Genomic DNA, 17,544 nt, shown 5'->3' on the forward strand with positions numbered 1-17,544 from the left:
AAAGGGGGGAGCAGCGAATGTTCGGACAAAAATAAGGAAAGAAAGGGAAAAGGAAAGGATTAACGAAAAAGGACGGAACAACATGGTAGAAATAAGGAGAACAGAGGAGTACCGTATGCGTTCGACCCGTGTGCATCTATATAGAGTGTATAGTACCAACATAGGAATAAGGATATGTAAGCGCGCGTGCCCGCGCAACCGACAGCAGATGCGCTCGCAGCGGCAGCTGTCCTCCTACAAGTGGTTCTCAATCACTTTCAGTCTTCAATTTTCTTTCTTTTTTCGGATATCAATGCATGTCAGTCGTCAATAAAAGAATATCATTAAAGTAATATCTTATTTGAAAACTTATAACAATTTGATCAAGCAATTATAATATCAAATTATATAAAATTAAATATATATATATATATATATAATATATTTTTTAAAATCATTTATATCAGAATAATAAATGTAATTTAATTTATTAAAAAGAAAAATATCGAGCTTGTCAACATGTCAAAAATTCAAAAAATTTGCTTATTTTTGCATTTATATATTTATTTATTTATATATTATAAACTTAAATTTTAAATAATAAAATTTTAATATTATTATCATCATTTAAAATAGCAATGTATTTAAGTTTATGATATAAAAAAATTATGTATAAAATATTGTTAAATGTATATATAATAATAATAAACAATTATATTTTTTTTAGAAAATAAAGATATTTAGCTTTTATATTTAAGATTATATGTAGATTATATATCAATTCAATGTTTCATATTTGAAAATTTCTAATTTTTATTTTTTATTTTTTAAAAAAAAAATATATATATATATATACAAAAAGTGAAAATAAATAATGTTTCAAATAAATAGTAACTTATCAGTCAAACTATAACCGATTTAAACTGATATTTCTAATATGAATTTGAAAATTGTCGTTACATAAATCGTTATAGTCTTGTTGTTATAAGATCCGACCGACCCTTTTTTTCCCCATTGGACATTTGCCTAACAAAAAGATAGAACAAGAATCATATACGTCACGAATTTGACAGGTAGAGCAAAATTGAGGACAGCTGATATAATTTTGGCGGGCTTTACCGATAGAGTATCATAAAGTAATACAAGAAGAATAAAGAAGAAACATAAGTTAGAAAGAAAAGATAGCCGCACGTATAAATAGGCGAAAGAGATGGATTGCAAGAAAGTAGAAAAAGGATGATGGAAACGAAAAGAAAGAGAGAAAGAGAACAAAAGAAGAAAAGGGGAGGAACTTGAAAGAATTGAAGGTAGAAGCTAACGGAAAAAGATAGAGAATAAAAAGAGATCGAGAAAAGGACACGAAGAAAAAAAAGAGGAAAGCTTTAAAGTTGTTGCTGGTGTTCCTGCTTCGTTGCTGTTAAATAAGAATAAGCCCCCACCATCGGCCCTAAGGGGTACCTATATAGTTGGGGGCTTTCATGTACTTGGGACCCAAAAGGAATAAAGAGAGGAGACACCTGGTCACGGGCAGCAGTTTGTTGGGAACTCTCTGGGTGGGATGTTGTCACGTCTTTCGTGCTTCTCTTTGCTTATTTTTCTCGAAAAACAAGTTTAAAGAAAGAAGTTTTAAAAGTTTATCATTACGTTGTAGTCATTATTATTATCGTCGTCATCATTGTTGTGATCGTCATCATTATTATCGATATATTGTATATCGTGATATATATACAATATCTTGACGTAGTGCAGTGGACGAAAAACGCGAATCATTTGATTTGTTATATTGATTTTATAACATTTACATCATATTTTTTTAATTAGATGAGATATACGATATAAAATAGGATAGGTTAAGGCAAAGACGAAGGGTAAGGAAGAAAGAAGATAACCATGGCGTGGAATATTGGCAACCGGTGAAAGACGTCATTTGCTTTGATTTGGGGGTTAGGATACATACCGGTAACGTGGTTTGTCGAAAGGTGTATTTATTCACTACGATATTGTGATGTTCATAGAATATCAATATAACTTTTGTTTATTTCCGTTTTTTAATATTATGTTTTCAAACATGATCAAGATTGAGGACACGAATCGTTGAAAATTATATATATGTGTTAAAAACCATTTGATCGAATGTGCGACGTAGGTATGTGCGCGAAAATTAATTGAAAAATTTATAAAACATTCTCTAAAATAATATTTTAATATCTAATTAAAGTGTTATTTATATAATATTTGATATAAATTATAAAATTTATAATTTGTCAATCATATCAAATTGTATCTATATGTAAAATTTGTGTACAAAGTAGTAGTGGATTTGAATTCGTGTATGAAATAATATTAGCACACGACATATCATAATTTAAAAAAAAAACAATAAAATCAATAAAAATATTCAATTTTATAAAAATCATAAAATGTTTAATATAAACAAATCAAAATGAATAAAAATTTCTTCGATTTGGAAATAAATTATTTGAAGACCTAGTCGAAGAAATCAACACTTGAAAACACGTGTTTATACAAACAAAATTAGATATAAGTTTTTATTTTTAATAATTATATGAAAATTATTTCATAGAATCTTCAATGAGAATTTATAAAATCTTATAAAATTTTTTAAATTCAAGAGAAAAGAAATCTATTATTTTGCATAGAAGATAGGCCGAGATTTGTGACAATGTTTCGTGATGATGTAATCTTCAATATTGCACTTGTCCCGGCCTATCGGAATGCATTATATTTCATCGATAGAAGACAAACTACAATTGAATACTATCGAAGAACAAAGGATAATCCAGAAGACGATATTAATTACTTTAATTGAATTTGTCGAGGATACTGGCAGGTTGGGATGTGGGCATTATTTGTTGCAAGGTTAGATCAAATTGCACTCGTCCCGGCCTGCTGGATCTAGTCGACCTATCATCTGTTGCGTTTCGAATATCGAAGCAATATATTTTTAAATTTATTATTTCATTGAAATATATTATTAGAAAATTTATATATTATATTTTATAAATTTATATATTATTATAGAAATATATTATTTATCTATTAATGTATATCAATATCTGTTTCTCGAAATAAAAAAAAAATATTAAAAAAATAATAAAAATTAAAAAAAATATTTTTTACAATGTATTCATATATAGAATAGAAATTAATATAATATAAAATAAAAATATTAATTTATTATTAAGTAAATATTATTTTATATATTTTAGATCTTAAAAACATATATATATATATATATTTAAATTTATATATTTGTATATATTTGTATATATTTGTATATATTTAGAAAAAAATATAAATACAAATTGAAAAAATAAAGTATATATTTAAAAGAAAAGAAAAATAATCAAATTTCTATTATTATTTTATTATTTATTATTAAATTTATCATCCCAAACTTAATATCACAAAAATTAGCAATTTTTGTCTAAATTTTTATCAAAATAAATAATTTTTTAAAAATTAATTTCAATATATTTAATACATGTAAAATTAAATTATATATTTAAAATTGAAACGATATATGACGAATAAATATTTACATATTCATATTACAACCATCTTTTCAATGAAATTTTAAACTATCTTATATCTCTCTTTTAAATTATTTTAAACTATAATTTTTAAATATTTTTATTAATATATTTAGATAATATAAAATTTTAAAGATGTTTAAAAATTTATTCTTTAAATAATTGTAAATATGAAAAAATTTTTCTTTTTTAGTTTTGAGTTTATTGCAATGTATAATAAAATAGAAGAATTGGATATTATTTAGAATCTTAATATTTTTTTTTTTTACAATATAAATGATATTTATTGTTGCTTATGTTGTTAAATAAATATAATTGCTAAAATAGTATTCAATTTTTTTTTGTTATATCAATTTAAAAAAAAAAAGGAATTGAAAAAAAAAGATGGAAAAAACGAAAAAAGACTAAGGATTAAATTACGTTCGATCGAATAGAAAAACATAATGAAAGTAGTAAAACTAATGTCGCTTTTCTTGTTGATCAGTGGAACATGAATTTTATTTTTCATTCATATCCTTCAAGTAAAAGACATGGTGCAAGCATCCCCTTTTAAGAGTCTCACGGTTTGAAATAAAACACCTGGCTTCTTCCCTATGTGAGCACTATATAGTATATATACATACGTACAATTACATGTTAGCACATTTACGCGCACGCATATTCTCACGGCAAAGGACTGCTTCTCTTCGTGGACTGGTTTTGGCTTCCTTATAAACTTTATTCAATTCTTTGTAATATGCCAAAGGGTATACTTCAATATGTATCTGTATATGTATACGCATACATACACCTACTATTCATATGCTAAACAATAAATGTGTTGAAAGAAATGAATCTCTATCTTGTAGATATGGCTGTGCAGCTGCCATATTTATCTATTATATGTATGTATAAGTCCAATGGCAAAGAATTTTTTAATTATAAGATCAGAAACAAATGATTCATTGAATCATTTTAATAAAAAGGGCTTATATATATATATATCTTTTCTAAGGATATATTTTTTAATACTACAATTTATTGCAATATTAACTTTACAATCAATTACAAATTGCAATTCTTTGTTGATAAAAAACTGTTTAATTATAATTTTGTTAACATTTAAATAATAACACAAATTTCATAATTTCACAATATTTTTTATCGAAGATTTTTTGAGGAAATTTTTTATATGAATATTTTTTGAAATGTTTTAAACTGAAAAAAATAAATGATCAACCATTTTATTTATATAATATATATATAAATATTTTATCTTATTTTATATATTATATTTAATTAATTAATTTAATAAAAAAAATTTATAATTATAAATTATTGCATGTGTACATTTTAGATTTTGATTTTACTTTCTAAAAAAAATAAAAAGAAAAATATGTAATTGTGATTAATTTTTTTTGCTTCATATTTTTTTCAATTTTGCATTCATTCCGATTTATCAAATGTTTACTGAAATATCTATAAATTAAAGAATAAAATAGAAATAATGTGATATAATATATAATTGAAAATTTTATTTAATATATAATTTAATAATATTATTGAATGAAATGCAAATTTATAAAATTATAAAAATTGTTCCACGAAAATTTGTTGTAATATATTTTATATATATAAGTTAATTGATATTTTTTTTTGTAAACAGAAAAATTAAAGTTATAGAAAATTTACTTAAGATAAATATGAGAAAAGCTATGTAAACTTTGTATAGTATATGCATATATATGTATATATTTTTTCTGAAAGAATTTTCTCTTAGGTTAAAGAAATGATATATACAGAATTGTATAGACAAATATATATTAAAATTTTTATTTTTACGATTTTCAATAATATTTTAAATAATATTTCAATATAAAGATTTAATATTATAAAGTATTTAGGAAATTATATAGTATTTAAGAAATATTTACTATGAATCACTTCAAATGTATTTTAGATAGGTTAGTTGTATTTAATATAATAGTTTAAAAGAAAATTTATTTAATTTAAATGAATCAAAGATCATTTATAAAGATTATATATCTTTTCTTCTTTTTGACATTTTTTTAAAATAATTTTTTTATAGGACTTCACAATGTGAGTTAAGAAGATTACAGTCTTCGTTGTCAATATCAAACTCCAAAATTCAAATACCTGCTAGAATAAAACGTAATTCTACTGATATTTTACATGTAAGTATACTAAAATTTTTCTAGCATTTTCTAGCAATTTTTTAGAAAAAATTTGTAGTATTTTAGATTGTAAATATTTATTCAATTTCATTATTTTTTATTTTTTTAAAGGCTCTTGAAAGCACTCTACCTAAAGATTCTAATATGCATATAATAAAAAATTTTATGTATCATGATGATCCTTATTTACTTCCAATCAAAAAATTGGATTATCGTCGTTTTGCATTATCATATGAATCAGGTAGAAAAGCTGCAATGTGGATTCATAGAGAACATGGCGATTTATTTCCAAAACATCTTTCAAATCCAGAAATTAAGGTAAATTTTATTTATTATAGTAATAATTTTATTTATCATAACATGTTATTATATTTTTATATATATTTCATTATATTTATATTTTTCATTATATATTTTTTAAATATAAATAATTTTTAATGTGCATTTTAGGCATTTAAACCATTTCCAAAATATACTGATAAAAATCAAGTATCAGAAGAAATATTATTAAATGTTATATCTCAATGTAAAGTGTCTGATGCTTTACATATCTATAACTTATTAGATACTAATGTTTCTAATGGAACAAAACAAGCACTTTTAGAATTATTATGTTTTTATAATTGTAAAGAATATGTAATTAAGAATTTGATATTTGAACAATGGTTTACTTCATCCAAAAAAAACTATGTTTGGCAGTAAGTGTTAAAAAAAAGAATCGAGAACTAATTTTAGATTTGATATTATTTTCAATAATTTCACGTTTCAGATATGAGAATGAAATTAAAGAATTATTTAATTTCTTAAAAACTCAGGATAATTCAACAGCAGCAGCTGCTTATAATATTATGATATGTGGTTTAACAAAATATTTTAAAGTAAATCAATCTTAATTCTTATAATAAATTCTTATATCTTTGTTAAAAATTTAATATATTTTTAATTTATATTTAGGTAAATGATGCTTGGAAATTATATCAAGAATGCAAAAAAAAAGATATTCCATTTAATCTTACTACTTGGAATTATGTAATAAGATTATTTTCAAAAGTTTTTAATAAAAAAAAATTAAATGAGGAATATATATTTGAGTTTCTTATATTAATGAATAAAAATAAGGTTAAACCAAATATTCAAACATTAAATGCTATTCTTAAAATGGTTATTGAATTAAAAACAGAAAATGTTAAAGATATTATAAAACATTTACTTTTAGAATTCAAAAATATGAATATAAAATTTTCATTAGGAACATATTATTATATTATAAAAGGATTTACAAGTTATGGTAATTATATATTATTTATAATTTATTTGTTTTAATTCTTTATTTATAAAATTATATTTTCTTACAGATACGTCCAATTCACAAGATATTTTCATACAAATTCTACGTACATTGAAAAATAAAACATTTACCATTCAAGATCCAATGGATAATAATTTTTTTAAATTTTCTATGTATTTAGCTTCTCAGTATAATAATAAAGAGGCTGGTAATTTAATCCATGAACTTCTTCTTACAGGAGATAATTATAAATTTATTTCTACAGTAGTAATGGTATGTTTTATTTAAGGATTTTATAATACATTCAATACTTTCTTTTTACATATTTTTTTTCTTTCATGTAGGAAAGTGATTATTTTAATTCATATTTATTATTATTATTATCAACAAGCTCAATTAAAGAATTCTTTGAGGTTTACGAAAAAATTGTTCCAAATATATATGTGCCAACAAAACAACTCTTAATAAATATAATAAATGAATTAAAATCCTGTGATTTATACATTTTAAAATATTTACCGAGATTATGGTCAGACATAAATACCTACATTCAAATGGATTTATCAATAAAACTTATTATAATACATTTAATGAAAAAGACTATTTCATCAACTAATTCATCATGTTTAAGAACAACTTTTATAAATGCAGCATTGGATTGTTGGAATGAAATAAAGGTTATTTATTTATTCAAATTGAATCATATTGAATCATATTGCATCAATTGAATGATATTTAAAAAAAAAATACAATAGCAAAAATAAAAAATTTGGTATTTACAGAATCAAATCATCAGAGGAAAAACAAATAAAACGATTGAAACTAACATGATAACTGATATATCAATATTGTTATTACACGGTGATTTTGTGAAAGAAAGCATCGAAGTTTTGACATTTATTAATAAATCAGATTTATGTATTTCAGTAATGACTGAAAGACAAGTAAATGAATTAATTGATCTATATATTTCAAAACAATGTATGAAAGGATGTCTTGTATGTATAATATTTATATTATATTAATAATTCTTTTCTTTTATTTAAATTTAAAATCAAAAATATAAATTTGACATTCTTTTTTATAGCTCATTGTTGATTACCTTGTAAACTTAGGATTTAGTAATCAAGTCGATGCAATAATTAGAAAATTGCAGAATCTTCCAAAATTTACGAACGCTGATCGTAAAAAATTGATTAATTTAGTGGGAAAGCAAGTTTTACATATATTGAATGAAAAACAATTAAATTAATCACGACTATGTATAAAAAGAGAAAATATTTATAACATTATTTACTTAACAACATATTTTTTTTTTATCTCTACAATTAAGTCAAAATACGATTATATAAAACTTATAATATTTATTATCATTTCTCTATTAAATTTCTATTGTATGTATAAAAATTTCAATCAATTTGTCATTCAAAGAATTGAAATTATATGCATGATTGGTATGTATTAATGTCCTTGCCCCCCTAACTAGGGTACTTACGATTAATAAATTAATGTATGTATGCGATAGTGGGAGGTACTATTCTCTTGTCCCTCAAATACTTATTTCCTGCATCGGGTAGCTTAACATCGTAACTTATTCGTTCGCATATAAAAGCTAAAACGTTGTGATATTTATCGATTCAAGAATCTTATAATTATATGAAATTTTTCTTTTAAACTTTTTTATTGTTTTTAAAATTTTGTCTTTAGAAACACAATAATGGATGAGAAAGAACATATGCATTTTACATTAGAATCTGTGCGTAAATTGATAATGAAAGATGAACCTAATGTGGAAATTACCAGTTTGGAAGAAGAATTCGGTTCAGGAAGAGGTGACAATTATACATCTATGTTGTATCGTATTCGAGCAAAAGGTCGAAAACAGATAAAAAATAATGAATGGATCAATTATGAATGTGCAATAATTTATAAAGTTTTACCCCAATCAAGAGAACATCGTGAAGCTTTTAAAAGTGAACTACTATTTCAAAACGAAGTAGCATTTTATACGCATGTATGGCCTGCATTAAATAAGTTACAAACAAATGGTAGAAAAGTTTTTAACGGCGTTGCAAAAATATATGCAGCACAAATTGATTTTATCGCTATGGAAGATTTACGAGAAAGAGGTTTTAAAATGGCAGATAGAAGAAAAGGACTGCAACTTGAGCATTTGAAACGAACATTGAAAGCTTTAGCAGGTTTTCATGCACTGAGTTTAACTCTTAGAGAAACAAGGTACGTTTAATAATAATTTATTTTTCTTTTTTTTTCTTGTTTTTTTTTTATTTATTTTATGTTGTATTATATCTATATATATGTTTATATATTAATATATAATGTATCGATACATAAGGCCAGAAGAATTTGCAAGACTGACAGATCCAAGTGAAGGTAAAGGTATTCAAGAAGCACTTTTTCGAACAGAAAATGAAAATTGGTACCGTCAATACTATCAAGTTGCTGCTAAGAATGCTATTAGAATGGTATCTGATGGTCTTCCTCCTCAAATGGAATTCAAAAGAATCGAAATAATGGAAAAATTACGAGCATTTCTTAATGATGATGTATTTTTTCGCACTATGAGCGAATTAGTTGCTATGCAAGGGCCTCTTACTGTTTTTTGTCATGGTGATTGTTGGACTAATAATATTTTATTTAGAGATGATTTGACTAAATCAAATGAGGAAGTAAGTATTATATATAGATAATATTTATTATCATTTAGTAATAAAATCAAAAAAAGAAAAAAAAGTTTTTTATGTTATTATATTAAGATATTTTTTGAGTGTGCATATTATTTAATTTTATATTATATAAGAAAAACCAAGAAATAATGTTTCTTAATATAATTTTATTATTTATTAATTATTTATTAATTATTAATTTTAAGATGTTTAGCATATGATTTTTCTGTTTTTTATTATATGTCTTGTAAGTATTATTTTAATAATATTAAAAAAAAATATTCTCGTAATTCATAAAATTTCTATCAAAATAAAAATTGTTCTTTAATTTATTAATATTTAATAAATCATTTAATTTTATTCAGTTTTCAAGTATTATGCATACTTGATAGTATTAAATAATGTTTTCCTGAAATAGGATATTTTTATAGATTCTATTCCCATATTAATTAAAATTTATTAAAGTAAAAAAGAAAAAATAGACACAAGTATAGTGTAAAAATATTTATCTTATCATTTTTTACTTCATTTGCGAAATAAAAGTAATACGAATATGAATATTAAGATATATCAAATTTCAATTATGTTAACTTAGGGAATAGAAATTGGAAATATTACAATGTAATTGGATCAAATCTTAAATTACGATTAACATTATGACTTTACAGGTTGTCTATTTAATTGATTTTCAACTAACTCGAGTTGGTTCACTTGCCCTTGATCTTGCGAATTTGTTGTACTGTTGTGCAAGTGGAGAAATTAGACGAGCGCACATGACACAACTTCTTCAACATTATCATTTCCATCTAATGTCTTCATTACATACGCTTAATCCAAAACAGCCACCAAAAGATCCATCTGTAATGTGGGAACTGTAAGTAGTATTACATGTAATATGTTCGTAAGAAAAAAAAATGTAATTGAAAAATTTATTAAACGAATATTTTTAAAGCATTTTTAATTCTATTCTATTCATTATATAGATTAAATGAAGAAATGCGACGATGTGGCCGATTTGGCGTAGGTCTCGCATTGGATATTTTACCAATTAGTACATGCGAAAGTGAAGAAGCTCCAGATTTATATGAAAAATCAAAAACCAATAAAGGAAAGGAAAATACACGAGCACCACCACGAGAAGGAGCTGAATGTGCTCGACTTATGACTGATTTAGTTTTGGAACTTGTGCATAATCATGCTTTATAGATTGAATTATAAAAAATCTTTATAAATATTATTCTAGAAAATAATCTTTGTTATGTTATTATAAAGTAAATTAATTTTAATGTAATGTATTATTTAATATTTAATACGCGTTATATATACGCGTATTAAGAATTATACAAATTTCGATAAAAATTTGGCATTTTATATAATGCAAAATTTCGTCCAAAATAAATTATATGAAAATAAATAAAACAAACATTATTCAATATTATAAAAATACTTAGTATTACAAATTTTACTCATAGTTTTTTCTACGTATATTTTCATATCATATGTTTTATTAATATCTGATGCATTTCATTATTATTATCTTAATTAATAACTATAATTTATGAATATAATATAACTCACAAGAAATTTATGCTTGTTGTGGAGGTGTATGTGATGGTGGTTGTTGGGCTGATGCTTGAGGGCTCGGTGGTTGTTGTTGTTGTTGTTGTTGCTGTTGTTGTTGTTGTTGCTGTTGCTGCTGCTGTTGCACAGTAGGTTGCCATGCAGAATGTTGATTTTGTTGTTGTTGCTGTTGCTCTTGAGCTAAACGCTGATGCGCTTGTTGTCTAGCTCTAAATTCGGCTGCTTTTAATTGTTCCAAATGAAACTGTTGTCTTTCAGTAATGAGTTGTTGTCGTTGATATTCAAGTCCTTCACGTTCTCGTTCCATCGTCGTTTCCAATTCTTCAAAATGACGTAATTTAATTTCTAATTTCTTCATTTGTGTTTCAACAAGCAGCGCCACCAAAGCTTTAATTTTACGTTCTTCTACAGCTGCCAAATGTTTTGCTTTAACGGCAGCTGCTGCTAACGCTGCTGCAGCTGCAGATTGAAGCTGAGCATCTCGCACCACCTATATGATAAAAGAAAAGAAAAAAAAATATAAATAAATGAAAATATATTTTATATTATAGAAATATTTAATAAATATGAAAATATAAAATAATTATTCACCTTATCTCTCTTTTCTTTTGCCTCCATAGTTTCAGCATCCATGGTTGATTTTGCATCTTCTTCGGTTTCTTTTAATTCGTCTTCTTTTTTTGTTATGTCCAATTGATTTTGATCTATTTCAGATTCTTTAGGCTTTTCTTGTTCCTCCTTTTTCATTTCCATAGAAGTTGTTGTTGCTGAATGTGGAGATGTAACTGTAGCACCCGTAGTTGAAGGTGGTGCTGTATCATCAGGAGGTTCGGGTGGTCCAGTCCCAGCTATACCTGATTGTGCTAATCCTGCAGCTGGATCAAACTTACCTAAATAATTCGAAAATAATTAATATAATAAAATTTTATTTCAATTTTTAATAAGAAAATTATGAAAAGAAGATTAATTACCATCAGAGTTAGCACTAGCTTGAACATTTCTTAAGTGCTGATCTAATAAAGCAGCTGGTACTTGATCTTTAATAGCTGCAAATTCTTCCATAGCAGCTTTGGCTGCACTTGCAGCAACTCTAGGATCAACAACTGAAGCCAAAAATGCCACAGTACTCATAACAGGATTGCCAGCTTTAGAAAATGGTACTGGTTGGTAAGCTAATGGACCCAAACCCTCTGGTCCGCTTTCTTCTAAATAAGGATCTTCTATGGGAAGTCGTAGAAAATGCAAGATACATTCATCCTGTGTTCTCGAACCAACATGTTCACAGACTTTATTCCAATCATCTTTGTGTAATTCTAATCCTTCTAATAGCAAAAGTGTTTCTTGTTCTGTCCAATCACGAGTAGCACCGGCAGCTTGTTTGTTCTTCAAAACTGCTGGTTTTCTTGAATATTGATCAATTTTTAATCCAAAATTTGCCATCACTCCAGCTGAAGCTTTCTCTTCTGTTCCCAAACCGGATGATTTCTTTTCTAAATCAAGTAATGTTTTTGCGGCTGAAGGTTGTGGTGTTTTCGGAGGATTCGGATTAACTGGAGCTAAACCTGATGGAGTATCTGATAATACATGGAAATGTGATGTTGGAGGTGGACCCATGGGTGTTGGTCTTGATTCTGCATCCACTTGGTAATTAATAAGTCCCCACTGTTCCAAAAATGCATGTACACGCATGATTGCGCATACATCTCCTGCTAAATTACGCCTACAAGCAGTCGATGTAATATATTCTGTAGGATTTAATCTATAGGTATCGATCATAAAATTTCTGTATGCAAGATAAATTTCTGGCGTTTTAGATTTATTTTTACCATTAAAAAATTCAGATAAAGCTCTTTTTTCAATAGTATGAATCGAATTATAATCAAACCAAGCAGAATAACTAGGAACAACAATATGATGTGTTTGTTCAGTGACATTATCTTCTGGTTCATCTCCTTTATTTCCTTCTCCTCTTTCTTTACTTGCATCTCGTTCTTCTCTGTCTTGAGTACTTTGAGAACTTCCTTTATCTCCTTCCATAGGTTCATCCAAATCCGCCATATTACCAGATTTAAGTGGTTGAAGTTCGTTATCTTGTTTCTTACTACCTGTTGTCGTTAAAGTATTGCCACTTGTTGGAATATTACCTTGACCAGTCACTGGCGGATTCGTAGGAGTAGCAACTACTTCTACTATTCGAGGTTCTGCTGGTGGATCTTCCATTCCTTGAGTGAGATCGTCTTCTTCTTCTCCACCACCGCGGGATTTCTTCGGAGTCGCAAGTGATGATGAAGATGAAGTTTGAACACCTGATGGTGCTCTTGCGCTTTTACGTTTTCCTGGTTTCGGCGATGGACTAGGAGATCGTTTCCTTTTTGGTTTTTTCGCTGAAGGAGGAGGATGAGATGGTTGAGCCATTAAATCTTCTACCGAAAGTCGATATTTATGTATTTTCTTTTGACCATTTTCATCTATTTCATAGTCTTCTTCGTTCATCCATTCATTATATTGATCTAAATCTAATGCCCATGTTGCGGCTACTTTGTATACTGATTTCATGTTTGTATTTGTAAGTGTACCTTCTGGGAAGTCCCAAGGAAGATCTAATGTAGTCCAAGAATCGTAACTATCGGGAAAATAATACCAATGAAGAAGAACAGATCTTTCTCGTCTCATACAAGGTCGCGCGTATTCTTCTTCCATAGGATCAACTGGAGGATAAATTATGTGTGTAGCATCTGTCTCATTTTCAGAAATACTACCTTGATGTCGACGAACTGCTTCTTTCACTTTTGCAGCTGTTGATTTATCTACATCAGGTCTCACGTATACACTTGGTATAATCATACATCGATTCTGTACCAAAGCTCTTTCAGCAGCCATTAACATTTCTACTGTTCTGTCCATACGAGATCCTGACTAAAAAAAAATTTTTGTATTATTGTTAAATTATGTTTATAATATCATACTTACTTTTCCAACAGGGAAGTCAAATCGACGCCATCCTTGTTCTTGTTTAAAACGATATGCAGTAGCAAGAATATGACACAAACCACCTCCTGGTTTAAAATCTAAGAAACATTTCATCTAAAAAGTTTATAAATAATTTAATTATTTTTTAAAATAATATTTAATTACATAAATCAATAAATACATACAGGAAGTCTTGTCATTGGTGGTTTTGAAACATTTTTTCCTAAATTATCTTCTTGAAATTGCAATAATTGCACTATCAATGTAGCTAAACTTTTATTAGTTGGAGGATCCGTTTGGACATACTAAATATTATAAAAAATAAATTATATGAAGAAAATAAATTATTTTAAATTATTAAAATATAACATATTATTTTTAACATTATATATTAACATTTTTATTATAACATTTTTTATATACATATTATATTAAATAAAATCGAATTAATTATATGAGTATCATGTATATATTATTTATATAGTTTTATATATATATAAAAAAAGATAAAATAAATTATTCTTTGCAGTAACTTAAAAATAAATGAAATTATAAAATTTTTTAAGAAATAGATAAAAACTAATTCATATTAAGAAATGTTAACATATTATACAAACTAGTAAATTGATTGTATTATTGGACGCCGGGCATTTAGATATACCTTTTTACAGTTTTTCAAAAGCCACTGTTTAACTGCATCAAGTTGTGTAAGAATTTCCTGGGACTCAAAAAATTTTGTATTGGGTCCACCGTCCTTTTTAGGTCCTAACGCAAGCATCCTTTACAAAATTAGCTTTAAAAATTATTGGATATGGTACAAGAAAGAACACCGCGTTTCTTGCAAACATGACACACCTCTGAAGTTGCTTCGAGCCATATTATTCTAATACAAAAATATTTTGATTTAATCATAAATTTCTTTCTTCTAAAGAATTTAAAAATCTTTTATAGCTTATAAATAAATATTTTTTAATAAAAAAACAAAAATATTTTTATTTTTCATATATAACCTTAACTGATAATATTTACTGCTAACCACGAATGAAGCAGATAGTGGTTTCTCAATTGGCAAACATGATTTTAAATACGATGACTCGAAATTTGATAATCTAACTTCCTTACTATTTCTTCACAGTACTAATTATATTATAGGTTATAAATCGAATAAGATTATTATATTGAATAAATTATGTCTGATAAAGAAGATGTTGATATCAATAAAAAGTTCGAAGATTTATTATTTGCCGAAGAAAATGCTCAATATATAGGTTACAAAGAAGGTTTTGAGGTTGGCAAAAAGCAGTTGGTAAATGGATTTCATTTTGGATATCACAAAGCTAGTTTGTTGGGTGCACAATTAGGATATTATAGCGGTATTTTGGAACAATACTTAAGTGCAAATAAATGTAATTTAGACAAAGGTGTTTGGATTGCAAAAGAAATTTTACAAGATATTTATAATTTTCCTAAATACAATGATGAGACAATAGATATATCAAAAAATATAGATAATATTAAATTTAAATATGCCAAGTTTTGTGCATTAACAAAAATATATGCACCATATCCAGAAACAGATAAACTTGATTTTTAATTATGCAGAATTATGATTGAATAAATATAAAATCAAATAATATTTTTTAATATTTTGATTTTTTATTATTTTTCATTTCTGATAATATAATTAAAAAATATTATTTCTAAAAAAATTTATACAATATTGCATTAAATTAAATGTAATATATATATATATATATGTATACATATACATATAATTATGTATGATAAACATTTTGATAAAATTTTATATTTTATGAATACTTATCAAAAATTAATAAATTGTCATATAGTTGATTTTATTACTGAAAACTTATGGATGACATGTTTACCAGAAACATTAAGATTAGAATTAGAAAAGAATGAATTGAATTGGATTACTTGGACAGAAAATGACAATTTTCCCATGCTAAATAATTTTATAAAGTTAGCAAAATCTTTATCTTTGCAATCATGTTCTATAGAAATAAATTCAGAAGATTTTACAAACACTTTACCTTATATTAATAATTCAAATAAATATATATATAAAAATATTAAGATAGAATTTATAAATGCAAAGAAATTACATGAAGTTGTATCCCTTGGAAACATTATTGGGGAAATTGCAGCAAAAACAAATAATTTAGTAATAGATGCTGGTGCTGGCAAAGCATATTTGTCAACATTTTTAGCAGAAAATCATAAAGTACCTGTACTTGCAATAGATTCTTCACAATTATGTAGTAATGGAGCAATCTGTAGGCAAAAAAAGTTACAAAAAAAGTTGATGCTTTCTCCAATGCTGGTATTATATAATATAATATTTAAATATACATTCAATTTTCATGAAAAAGCAATATTTAAATGTACACAAATTATAGATAAATATTTTGTTTTAGGTACGTTATGTAGTTGAAGAAATAAATGATAATACTGATTATATAAAAATGATAAAACAAAATTTTTGTGATTGGAATATAAATAAAAATCTTATATTAACTGGTTTACATACTTGTGGTTCTCTTACTGATTCAATTATTAGAACATTCTTAAGTACAAAAGATATTAATATTTTATGTATAGTACCTTGTTGTTATCATTTGACAAATGAAACATTTAATAAAAAGATTAGTTTTTCTAAAAATGCTAGAATGTTAGCTCAACAATCTGTTGAAAGAACTATAAAGAATGAATTTGTACCTTCATCATTATTCTACAGAGCAATTTTACAAGTGATTTTTCATTCCTTAGGTATATTTATTTTTATATTAACTTAATATATTATACATTATTATTCTTTTTTAATATAGCACACTTCACTTTTTTTTTTAATAGGTATTTATAATGCTAAAGTAGGCCGTGGAGGACCTTTACATGATTTTCCAACTTATGCTTTATGGGCATTCTCAAAAATTGAAATAGATTTAGAAAAGGTAATAAAATTTTTATATAATGAATATATTTTATAGATGAATATTTTTTTTTAAATAGAATTCTTATATTTTTAGATACCATCACGAGAAAAATTAACGGACACATTTCAACTTTATGCACATTTAATGAAAAAGTTTAATATATTTCAAATATTGAGAATACACATTGGTCTTGTATTAGAGGCAGCTATCATGTTGGATAGAATAATATTTTTACAAAAGAGCAATCAATGTTCTAAATTTGCGATATTACGTTTATTTGATCCTATGTTATCTCCAAGACGTTATGGTATCATTGCAGTAAAATAATAATGAAAAAGAAAATTTAAGAATGAAGGA

At 25.5% G+C, this 17,544-nt stretch overlaps 5 protein-coding genes and 2 non-coding genes across 8 annotated transcripts; 6 read left to right on the top strand and 1 right to left on the bottom strand.

The window, feature by feature from the left end:
* Positions 1-2,626: 2,626 nt before the first annotated feature.
* Positions 2,627-2,726, top strand: Mir92a (microRNA 92a). The gene has a single exon (NR_034300.1). It is a non-coding gene; the product is annotated as a microRNA 92a (primary transcript).
* A 92-nt stretch (positions 2,727-2,818) lies between these two features.
* Positions 2,819-2,900, top strand: Mir92c (microRNA 92c). The gene has a single exon (NR_127320.1). It is a non-coding gene; the product is annotated as a microRNA 92c (primary transcript).
* A 1,306-nt stretch (positions 2,901-4,206) lies between these two features.
* LOC113218580 (protein PTCD3 homolog, mitochondrial-like) lies at positions 4,207-8,519 on the top strand. 2 transcript variants are annotated; one of them, XM_026445300.1, is made up of 10 exons: positions 4,207-4,279; positions 5,602-5,707; positions 5,819-6,025; positions 6,158-6,405; positions 6,477-6,585; positions 6,662-6,995; positions 7,063-7,268; positions 7,340-7,672; positions 7,778-7,993; positions 8,083-8,519. In XM_026445300.1, exons 3-10 carry the CDS (start codon positions 5,852-5,854, stop codon positions 8,245-8,247), a joined length of 1,785 nt encoding a protein of 594 aa, XP_026301085.1. In that variant the 5' UTR covers positions 4,207-4,279; positions 5,602-5,707; positions 5,819-5,851; the 3' UTR covers positions 8,248-8,519. The 2 variants fall into 2 exon arrangements, with proteins under 2 accessions (XP_026301085.1, XP_026301084.1); XM_026445299.1 differs by lacking the exon at positions 4,207-4,279 and adding an exon at positions 5,082-5,476.
* Positions 8,390-10,932, top strand: LOC409502. The gene is made up of 4 exons (XM_026445301.1): positions 8,390-9,233; positions 9,352-9,685; positions 10,351-10,556; positions 10,666-10,932. The coding sequence occupies exons 1-4, from the start codon at positions 8,713-8,715 to the stop codon at positions 10,886-10,888; spliced, it is 1,284 nt and encodes a 427-aa protein (XP_026301086.1). The 5' UTR covers positions 8,390-8,712; the 3' UTR covers positions 10,889-10,932.
* LOC409501 (SWI/SNF complex subunit SMARCC2) lies at positions 10,235-15,596 on the bottom strand. The gene is made up of 8 exons (XM_016916521.2): positions 15,244-15,596; positions 14,895-15,116; positions 14,419-14,538; positions 14,234-14,347; positions 12,235-14,179; positions 11,855-12,153; positions 11,261-11,753; positions 10,235-10,540 (listed from the first exon to the last, which is right to left on the bottom strand). Exons 2-7 carry the CDS (start codon positions 15,009-15,011, stop codon positions 11,268-11,270), a joined length of 3,081 nt encoding a protein of 1,026 aa, XP_016772010.2. The 5' UTR covers positions 15,012-15,116; positions 15,244-15,596; the 3' UTR covers positions 10,235-10,540; positions 11,261-11,267.
* Positions 15,332-15,997, top strand: LOC107965577. Its single transcript, XM_016916528.2, has one exon. It carries the CDS (start codon positions 15,423-15,425, stop codon positions 15,825-15,827), a length of 405 nt encoding a protein of 134 aa, XP_016772017.1. The 5' UTR covers positions 15,332-15,422; the 3' UTR covers positions 15,828-15,997.
* LOC725824 (methyltransferase-like protein 25) lies at positions 15,986-17,534 on the top strand. The gene is made up of 4 exons (XM_016916525.2): positions 15,986-16,577; positions 16,672-17,023; positions 17,108-17,205; positions 17,281-17,534. The coding sequence occupies exons 1-4, from the start codon at positions 16,011-16,013 to the stop codon at positions 17,512-17,514; spliced, it is 1,251 nt and encodes a 416-aa protein (XP_016772014.1). The 5' UTR covers positions 15,986-16,010; the 3' UTR covers positions 17,515-17,534.
* The last annotated feature ends 10 nt before the right edge of the window (positions 17,535-17,544 follow it).

This window comes from Apis mellifera, linkage group LG15 (genome assembly GCF_003254395.2).
Source record: "Apis mellifera strain DH4 linkage group LG15, Amel_HAv3.1, whole genome shotgun sequence".
NCBI classification, from domain to species: Eukaryota; Metazoa; Arthropoda; class Insecta; order Hymenoptera; family Apidae; genus Apis; species Apis mellifera.